The sequence below is a fragment of the Lepidochelys kempii genome, chromosome 3 (assembly GCF_965140265.1).
Source record: "Lepidochelys kempii isolate rLepKem1 chromosome 3, rLepKem1.hap2, whole genome shotgun sequence".
NCBI classification, from domain to species: Eukaryota; Metazoa; Chordata; order Testudines; family Cheloniidae; genus Lepidochelys; species Lepidochelys kempii.
Window position 1 is genome coordinate 174,986,895 of NC_133258.1, and position 10,984 is coordinate 174,997,878.

General features: G+C 41.9%; 1 protein-coding gene across 6 annotated transcripts in view; it reads left to right on the top strand.

The window, feature by feature from the left end:
- Nucleotides 1-5,185, top strand: part of PRKCE (protein kinase C epsilon) — a 519,169-nt gene extending 513,984 nt beyond the window's left edge. For all 6 annotated transcript variants that reach the window (XM_073339116.1, XM_073339117.1, XM_073339118.1 and 3 more), the window contains one exon: nt 1,996-5,185. In XM_073339116.1, coding sequence (XP_073195217.1) covers nt 1,996-2,142 — 147 coding nt within the window. In that variant the 3' untranslated portion in view covers nt 2,143-5,185. The remainder of the gene's footprint in view (nt 1-1,995) is intronic.
- The last annotated feature ends 5,799 nt before the right edge of the window (nt 5,186-10,984 follow it).

A 10,984-nucleotide genomic window follows, 5' to 3' on the forward strand; every position in this document is an offset into this window, starting at 1 on the left:
AAGTGCATTAACTCGGCGGAGTGCTTCCACAGTACCGAGGCAAGCGTCGACTTCTGGAGTGTTGCACTGTGGGTAGCTATCCCACAGTTCCCGCAGTCTCCGCTGCCCATTGGAATTCTGGGTTGAGATCCCAATGCCTGATGGGGCTAAAACATTGTCGCGGGTGGTTCTGGGTACATATCGTCAGGCCCCCGTTCCCTCCCTCCCTCCGTGAAAGCAAGGGCAGACAATCATTTTGCGCCTTTTTTCCTGAGTTACCTGTGCAGACGCCATACCATGGCAAGCATGGAGCCCGCTCAGGTAACCGTCACCCTATGTCTCCTGGGTGCTGGCAGACGTGGTACTGCATTGCTACACAGCAGCAGCAACCCATTGCCTTGTGGCAGCAGATGGTACAGTACGACTGGTAGCCGTCATAGTTATGTCCGAGGTGCTCCTGGTCGCCTCTGTGAGGTCGATCAGGAGCGCCTGGGCAGACATGGGCGCAGGGACTAAATTTGGAGTGACTTGATCAAGTCATTCTCTTTAGTCCTGCAGTCAGTCCTATTGAACCATCTTATGGTGAGCAGGCAGGTGATACGGATTGCTAGCAGTCCTATTGCATCATCTTCTGCCTGGCAGGCAAGAGATGAGGATGGCTAGCAGTCCTATTGTACCATCTTCTGCCGAGCAGCCATGAGATGTGGATGGCATGCAGTTCTTCTGCACCGTCTGCTGCCAGCCAAAGATGTAAAAGATAGATGGAGTGTATTAAAACAAGAAATAGACCAGATTTGTTTTGTACTCATTTGCCAACCCCCCCCCCCCCACCCCCCGTCTAGGGGACTCATTCCTCTAGGTCACACTGCAGTCACTCACAGAGAAGGTGCAGCAAGGTAAATCTAGCCATATATCAATCAGAGGCAAGACTAACCTCCTTGTTCCAATAAGAACAATAACTTAGGTGCACCATTTCTTATTGGAACCCTCCGTGAAGTCCTGCCTGAAATACTCCTTGATGTGAAGCCACCACCTTTGTTGATTTTAGCTCCCTGTAAGCTAACCCTGTAAGTCGCCCCTCCCTGCGTCAAAGCAACGGCAAACAATCGTGCATCTGAGTTGAGAGTGCTGTCCAGAGCAGTCACAGTGGAGCACTCTGGGATAGCTCCCGGAGGCCAATACCATCGAATTGTGTCCACAGTACCCCAAATTTGACCCAGCAAGGCCGATTTAAGCGCTAATCCACTTGTCAGGGGTGGAGTAAGGAAATCGATTTTAAGAGCCCTTTAAGTCAAAATAAAGGGCTTCATCATGTGGACGGGTGCAGGTTTACATCGATTTAACTCTGCTAAATTCGACCTAAAGTCCTAGTGTAGACCAGGGCTTAAAGTGAAATCCTGTCCATATTGAACTCAATGGGAGCTTTACCGCTGATTTCAGTGGGGCCAGGATTTCAGCTCTAGAGCTGATTCATCAAGATCATATTAGCAGGGCAGCATGGGGAAACTTGAATTGCCTGTGCTGAGCCTCCAAGGTGTTGAGTTTAGGACCTGTCATGAGCTCTACATTTACATTTTAAATACAAATATAACCAGATCAGTTAGGGCTGAAGAAGTTTGTCTTGTGGGGAAGACAATTCACTTTAAACCTCTCAAATGTGATGCCATTAAAACCATACAAAAATATAAGAATAGGAAACGGCCATACTGCTTAGCATACCATTTCTTTTATAATGACTCTTAATCTCAGCTTCCCGCTTTCTCATCATATCACTACCCCTTCGCACTCCAGAAACCAGTGGGGCTCTCTGAAGTCACTATAATATTTGCTTCTGTGGCCTCCCTTGGTAGCTTATCCCATATGTTTGTTATTCTTTGCGTGAAATAGCTTTTCTTTATCATTTCAGAAAATTCTGCTTATTTCAGTCCCCTGCCCCCCTCCCAAGCAGTTTTTATGTTTATTGGTTTTAGTATGTTATTTCATCACTCACTCACCTTTTTATACTTTCCTCCCCAGAAAACCAAAAGGGATGTAAATAACTTTGATCAAGATTTTACGCGAGAAGAGCCAGTATTAACGCTAGTGGATGAGACAATTATAAAGCAAATCAATCAAGAAGAATTTAAAGGGTTCTCTTATTTTGGAGAAGAGCTTCTGCCATAGTCAGCAGTGGGCTGCTAGATGAATGATGCTGCAAGAAGTGGTCCTAAGAAGATCCTCCAGTTACTGAGACTCACTAGATCAAGAACTACTTCTCTTACCTTGAGCCCATATCCCAATTTAAACTATATATTTATTATTTTCCTTTAATCTTCTGATCTGAAGGCACTCTTAATTTCTGTCTCACAAACAATGCAAAACAATTTTGTATCAGAAATTGTAGATGTAACACACTGCCGTGCTTTTGCAATTTGCAACCTTTCTGTTACTCTTAAGGTCTCTCAGAAAGGACACAATTTGCATCTTTTCATGAAACAAAAAGAGCCATACTGTTTTAAAACAGAGATTTAGCAGATTTTATTCTCATCCTACAACAGTACATAATTGCCATACATCTTTAATTAAGAGAGAGAGAGCCATTTCTTCCGCACTGATGTTTACAATGAAGTTTGTACTCAAGTGTGGAGAAGACAATTATACACAGTTCTGTGGTAATTGAAAAAGTCTACTTTCTTAGATGTGCAATTACTGATCACATATGCTTTAACATACTGGGGTGCAAGCATAATATAAAACTATCCACCAGAAATAGGCATAGCTAATTTTTCATGATTATTAGTTAGGAATAAAAAGAATTATGAAGATAATGTAAAAAGTTGCCTAAAATAGGAAATCAGATACTTTATACACAGGTATTAAAGGGCTAAAATATAAGAATTGATCAGTTCTCCAAAAGCCTATAATAGCTTTAATGAAGCTACATAGGTTTACTACAAATTGACAGGTAATTGGGTAAACATTAGTTTTCTTTCTTAGTAAAAGTTTGTACCCAAAGCAAACATTGGTAGGCACATAGGTGTTTTAAATTACATGTTTCTAAAAAATGATAATAAAAAAGAATTTGTTTTTAGTTCTTTGTATTCAATGTGAATGATAACAACCCTGCTTAATTATATGTATTTATTTTTCACAGCAGTGTGTTACTTTTGCACACTTTTACAAAACCATAGTACTACTGTTTTTAATGTTTAAAATCTAATATGAAATCTGTGCTATTAAAAAAACACAAAACAAAGCTTAACATGGATTATGTGAAAGTGTGTTGAAAGACTGAAGATCAAACATTCAAAAACTGACATTATGGAAAGATGTAAATTGATTTTCTTGTGTATTAATTGAAGTGGTAACTCATGTGGACAATATTACTAATGTGAAGTTACCGCCTGTAGATATGCTAACAGTGTTATGTACTTATATTTCCAGAAGTACCCTGTGTTTTTTGTGTACATGTATCGCTGAGGTAATTTTATTATATATTTTACTGGACTGAGTGAGCAGTTAATGGAATCCATTTTAATTGTTGCACATGGATTTCCAGCTGCACAAAAAATATATATACTTGTTACTGGCAAAGTGGCACTTACGAAGCTTTTTTGCCTTTTGTACAGGTGAGATTTTGTATATAGTGTTTGCTGCAAGGCCTGTGGAATTCATTGAATATAGAGGTATCAACTGCTGCATGTTCAGGCATATTATAAAAACTTTAGTCTATGAAAGAATAATTATAATAATGTCCATGTGCAATACTCTGTATGTGTATTGGTTCAAGTTACTGTCAGAGAGAGGAGGATTTTTTTGTTATAAAAGATGTAGACATATATTAAGCTATACTAAATCTCTTTTATAGTTCTCTTCAACTCTATGATAGGAAGGAGCTAGGAAAGAGAAAGGAATGTTCCAAATTGTGGTGGACAAAGTGCGAGTCATTGGCTTTAAGAGCTAAATCTTGGTCTCAAGCAAATGAGTTAGTTTGTGTCAATTATGCGTCCGGCTGTTCATAGCCTTTGTAACTGATGACAACATTCAGTTCCATTTTGTTTTTTTAAAAACTCAGGTGTAATTATTATATATATTCTTATGATGATTTCAAAATATTAAATATTATGCTATATCAACTCATGTGTTGTCTGGCCTACAGGTGTAATAATGGATCGAATCTTTAGATTAATTTAATTTATCTTCAGTAAATTTATGTACTGGGAAAAGACTAGCTTCTGGAGTTGAGTACAAGCACAGAAACATTTTAATGATTACATCATCTCATGGTTTTTTTCCAAGGAACCTGTTGTAACATCGCCCATAAATTTTCATGTGTCACTACTGGCTCTGTGTCGTTTTCACCACAGATAGCTTTTGTCACCAGGCAAGAACTGATCACAGAGCTAAGTGTTCTTTTACAGAGGTGAATAGAATGAAGAAAAACTATTGCATAGTGCACTACTGTTGGTAAAATTAGAGGTCTTTCTACAAAATTATTAGTATTTGCTTTTGGGGAGTCAGTACATTCCACAAAGCTATTTTGTGAGCAAACTGTTTAGATCAATCCTGTTCTTAGTGTGAAAATCATGAACACCCATTTCTATTACAAGAGGCCTTGGCACCTGCATTTGTTTTGTAGGGATGCTAAATGAGGAGTCAAGAAGGTAGAACTTTTGCGTGGGCAGATGTTTCTTCAATTCAAGTAAATAGATCTTCTGTATGGGGTTTACATTAGGAGGTTTGTCTGTTACCTTGCGCATTTTTTTAAAGATAATTCTGAAAAATGAACATGCTGTTACATTTCTGTAAAATCTTTCCTGATTTTTTTTGTAAAGTGAGTGCAAAATGCCAAAAAAAAAACAAAAACAAAAAAAGAGAAGAATCCACTGTTTGTTGTTTTTCTCCCATATAGATTTTATAAAAAGTGGAAACATTTTTCCATAGAGTGAAAAATAATGAATTCTCTCCAAAAAGCTAAAAAATGACCTCTTTTTAAATTATGGGCAGAATAGCCCTCGTTAAATATAAAATGTATTCAGTTTTAGAGTTGGGGTTTGTTGGGTTTTTCGGTAAGGCTTTATTTGTACAGGATTTCTTTTTCTTGTGGATGTAATTTGAATCTCTTGCCATTCATGAGTGTTATTTCATCGTAAACATTATTACTGTGCCAAATGTACTGTATTCAAAAGGATGTGAATGTGTATTGTTTCAGAACCTAATAAATACAATGATGTTAAATCTTATTTTTTCTAAGTCTTCATAACAAATTCCAATGGAAGAAGAAAACATTCTTTACAAGGCTGAAGAAAGAATACTTTTACATTATTCTGGGATTTTTTGTTTTGGTTGGTTGGCTTTTATGGGGGGACATTTTGTAAAGGGGGATTTGATAAATAAGGGCCCAATCCTAAGAGGTACTGAGCACCCTCAATTCCCACAGATCTCACCAACATGCTGGGTTGGGCAGTAAGGCCCCAGTCCAGCAGAGCACTCAAACATGAGCAGGTGAGGAGTTGTTGTCTTTAATTAGATTACTTACGTATTTAACATTACACATCTTTAAATGGTATTCTGGATTGGAACCTAAGAGCCCGCTTGAAATCTTTTCTAGTTATTTAATTTATGCCTTTAAAATTTCACAGCCTGCAAAGCATAAAAGGGGATTGTACTGGTATACATGAATGTTAAAAGGTCTTAACTTACATTAAATATAGTTAAATGGTTTGTTGGCCTAGAAAATACGCATGAAGAACAAATGGCAAATTCTAAGCTATTTCTCATTTCCACCATGTATGTAAATGTTCAGCCTCAGCATGGCAGCTATCAGCTTATTATCTTTGGCAGAGAGTTTTCCAAACCACTTTGAACTACAGCAAATATTAATTAGCTTTAAAACAGCAAATTCCTTACGTTTCATTCAAATATCTCTTCTCTCACTCCCTTCAGCTTTTCCTTATTATCACTCCAGTTTGTCCCTCACAGTCAGCCCCCTCAATTCCGCTGAGCCTCAGTGACCTTGGCTTTCCAGGGACATTAATTAACAAAGGCCATGCCGTAACACATTTTGGCAGCTAAACAGTTATCAGGCAACTTGATATTCTGGATACACAGTTGGAAGAATATCTTGTCTTTTCAAGAGAGACAAGGTGCGTGAGATAATATCTTTTACTGGATCAGCATCTAGGTTGGAGGTCTAGGTTGGATATTAGGAAACACTATTTCACTAGGAGGGTGGGGAAGCCCTGGAATGGGTTACCTAGGGAGCTGGTGGAATCTCCATCCTTGGAGGTTTTTAAGGCCCGGTTTGACAAAGCCCTGGCTGAGATGATTTCATTGGTGTTGGTCCTGCTTTGAGAAGGGGGTTGGACTAGATGACATCCTGAGGTCTCTTCCAACCCTAATCTTCTATGATTCTATGAACGTCTGTTGGTGAAAAACAAGCTTTCGAGGTCCACAGAGCTCTTCAGGTCACTTTTTGTCTTTTTGAGGCAGTTGTTCAAAACCCAAGCACACAAAGAATGTAACTGCAATCTTACAAGGCAATAAACTTCATTATTCCCCTAGTATATTAATCCATGTCATGTTTTTTGTCCGCTTTTACCCCTCCCACTAACTTTTCACAGGTCTCTAAAACATAAACAATGAATATTTAAAAAAGGTTTTCTTCTGTGCTGGTGAAGTGTAAGGTGCTGAGAGACTGCTGGCTGATGGATAGAAATGCAACTCATTCTGATTCACTGTACATGTTGGGAGAGCTGTACTGAGCATATGCATATTTCAGAAGGCTAGAATCTCTGTCAAATAGAGTCTCTGAATGTATCTACCCACTTATGTGGCTCTCATCACCACAGTATCTGAACACCTCATGATTAGTCATCATTTGATTCTCAGAACACCACAGTGTATTATCCTTGTTTTCACAAAAGGTAAACCGAGCCACAGGGTAGATTAAGTGATTTACCCAAAGTCACATTAGAAGTCTGTGGATGATCTAGGACAGTGGTTTTCAAACTTTTTTCCTGGGGACCCAGTTGAAGAAAATTGTTGATGCCCGCAACCCAACAGAGCTGGCGATGAGGGGTTTGGGGTGTGGAAGGGGCTCAGGGCTGGGACAGAGGGTTGGGGTGTGATCTGTGGGGTGGGGCTGAGATTGAGGGGTTCAGGGTGTGGGAGGGGGCTCTGGGCTGGGGCAGGGGATTGGGGTGCAGGAGGGGGTCAGGGCTCTGGGCAGGGGGTGCAGGCTCTGGGCTGGGGCTAGGGATGAGGGGCTTGGGTGCAGGAAGGGATTCCAGGTTTGGGGGGGTGTGGGAGGGTCTCCAGGTTTGGGAGGGCTCAGGGCTGGGGCAGGGGATTGAGGTGTGGGAGAGGGTCAGGGCTCTTGGCTGGAGCTGGGGGGTTTGGGGTGTAGGAGGGGCTCTGGGTTTGGGGGGGCTCAGGGCTGGGGCAGAGGATTGGGGCACCAGCATGGACTTACCTCTGGCGGCTCAACAGCGTAGCCGGGGTGCACCGCGGACCACACTGTGCCCCAGAAGCAGCCAGCAGCAGGTCTGGCTACTAGGCAGAGGCGCGCAAGTGGCTCCACACAACTCTCGCCTACAGGCATTGCCCCCCCCACCAGTTTCCATTGGCTGGTTCCCAGCCAATGGAAGTGCGGAGCCAGTGCTCAGGGTGGGGGCAGTGCACGGAGCCCCATGGCCTCCCTGCCTAGAAGCCGGTGTTGGAAAAGGTAGGCACTTTTAACGTCCCAGTCGGCAGTGCTGACCAGAGCAAGGTGACCCAGCGCCTTACATGCCGCGACCCAGTACTGGGTCACGACCCATGGATTGAAAAACACTGATCTAGGACAGGGGTGGCCAACCTGTGGCTCCGGAGCCACATGCAGCTCTTCAGAAGTTAATATGCGGCTCCTGGTATAGGCACCGACTCCGGGGCTGGAGCTACAGGCGCCAACTTTCCAGTGTGCCCGGGGGTGCTCGCTGCTCAATCCCTGGCTTTGCCACAGGCCCTACCCCAACTCCACCCCTTCCCCCCCTCCTCCCCAGAGCCTCCTGCACTCCACGAAAGAGCTGATCAGGAGGTGGGGGGAGGTGCTGATCAGCAGGGCTGCCTTGAGCAGGAAGCACTGTGAGCGGGGTGGGGGCGGGGGGGCGGGAAGAGCTGAAGGGGGGCTGCTGTCGTATTACTGTGGCTCTTTGGTAATGTACATTAAAAAATTCTGGCTCCATCTCAGGCTCAGGTTGGCCATCCCTGATCTAGGAGTTGAACCCGGATATCTTATCTCCAGACCCTTCTGAGTTTGTCACTTTTTCTTCATTAAACTTTAAGTGGCAAGTTCTAAATAAGTAGGTTCATGCAGCTAAATTTCTATTAATATTTACCTGGGTAGAAATAACGAGTACATGCCTTAAAAGGCTAAGTGGCCAAGTTTTGCCATGAGTTAAATGAGTACAAACCTACCAACATTCATTTGGCCCTGTCTTATAATATAATACAAATTAATCTGTTATATTTTTACTGTGTTTGCTGTGATGGAAACAATATGCTAGTTAACAATGAAAGGGTGATAAATTATATGTTGTTATACAACCAATTAGTTCAAATTACAATAAACTGGCCAACCATGCTGCTTCAAGGCAGTTGTCTGTAACAAGAGGCAGCTGGAGACTGAGTATGTGATTTGGAAAATTTTGGAAAATGTTTTCACTTTGAAGTTTTTGAGACGAGCTGGTTTTGAAAATTTTCATGACATATTTTGCTGAAGTTTTCCAGTTTTTCATTTTTTCCTCTTTGAGTCTTTCTTCCAACTTAAAAAAAAGCGAGAACATATTGGATTTCTGTTTTCATCAAAAAGCTCATAAATTTTGGAAAACAAAAATTCTTCATGAAATTTGGCAGGCATTTCCCAGCAACAGAAGACCTGGATGACTGTGCTAACATGGGAGTGAAGGAAAGCAGTCAAGAGGCAGTGTGGAAGCATAGGACGTTTGTCTTCCAGAACCTGCAGATCTCAGGTTCCATCAGCAGCCAGGACCATCTGCATAGATGTTATTTTTTATATGCCCCAAAGGAAACTACTGTGCGATACTTGAGTATTTTGATATTATGTCATTTGAATGTATGCAAAGGCACCCTGAACTTGGGACAAGAATTTGTCACTGTTAAATTAATGAAATAAAATAAAGCCTGATGTTTCTGGCAATGTGCTCCACCTTGGAGAAGGCTACATTTCAGGAGTGGGTTAATGGGCATGAGTTTACGTAAAATGCTTTGGGATGCTTTTGAAGGAAAGGTGCTGCATAAATCCAACTTATTCACACCCTACTTGGAATGCTACCTAAGCCACACGCCATATTTCCATATTCAGGAAATGGCTGCATTTCATGAATGAGTAACTCCAGCTGTTACTATATTTGTTGACCTCGTGATCAGAGTTGCTCAAAATTAACCAAAATCTCATTTCTGGCAAAAAACAATGGCAAATCCTGCTTTTAGCGTGCACCTTTTAATTCATGTCTCTCTTTTAGGCACAAATAAATCAGGTTGGTTTGTTTTATCCCCAAACAAAAACCTCCTTTTGTTTTATTTGTGAATTCCTGACTTCCATTTTTAGCCCAAAGCAGGTATTTTTCTTTGATGTAAAGAGATGGAAGCCCAGTCTTGCATGGCTGATAGTGAGAACACCTGCCGGCAAGTACAGTAGTGGTGCTGTGGTGCTTGCCTATGGGCTGCAGAGTTTGTTCCAGACTCTGTCTGGAAGCATCTACCATGACCACCAAACAAAACCAACAGTCTCATAACACAGCATCTAGGTGTTTGGGAACTTTAACTTGAAGTTAAAGCTCTTTTTTCTGACTCTGTGCCTAGAATGCAGCTAACATCTACTAAAGAGTGAGTTGGACGTGGAACCATGGAGAGAGATGGAGGGAGGGACCCAGGCATTCAGTAACAGCAGATTATCTGTGCTATTCTCTATATAATAAGATTCCAGGAATGTCACTGTTCACTCTAAAGCCTAAAATGTCTGTTGAATCAATGTGACGTGATGGAAACAGCCCAAGCACGGTTGAGCACTCTTTATGATCAGAATATCACCAGCTTGAATCAGCACTGGGTTTCAAAATCTGTTACCATCCAAATTTAAGTTCTTGGCCATTTTGATTTTAAAAATTGCATCTGTGCAATGGACAGCCATGGTAAGGCACATATCTATGGCACACCAAGAGTCCTAGACCATTATGACATCACAGGTAACTCAATCACCTTACTTTACAACTAATATTCATGTAGAAATTTCATTGGTTGTATGAGGGAGCCTGAACAGTTGGTGGATTACTTGGCCCAACTGCCACATATGTACACCCAACTGGAACCCGCACCAATCAACCCAACTCTCCCAGCACACCACAGCACACCCAAAAACTCCAAACACAAATAGCTTCTCACTGCCATGCACAGACTGCATGCACCAATGGCATAAATCAACATGTCGCCAAGAAGACACAAATAAACACAACCACCCACACAACAACACAACCAGCATACACATGGGATTTGTGGTCTTACCCTCTGATTTTTAAGTTCTTAGCCACATTTTTTATACTCTCAAACTTGTCTAACCTCAATCTTTTGTCCAGCGATTCCAGCTTTCTGGAATTTCACCAATCTCACCCCTGGGATCTCTGACTTTTTGGTCAGCTATCAATATTGGCAAGGATGATGAATAAAGTCCTTCTCCTTCTTCCAGCCACTACCTGCCCTTAGCTCTCACCCGCCTCCTCCTGCAAGAAAAAAAGGGAAGGGAGCACTGAGCAGCTTCCATGAGATAACAGGTAGAAGTTCCAGCCACTGGCCCAACAGCATAACTACCTGCAAACTGCTCTGCCCTCTGCTGAAGGTGTGGGGAGCAGACCTGGACTGGGGAGTCCTGGCTGTGGAGAGGGGCAGAGCTAATGCTGGAAACATTACAGAGCTGACAGCCAGATTGCAGTGAGCTTTTATCAGAAGCGAGAACCAAAACATAGGAAAT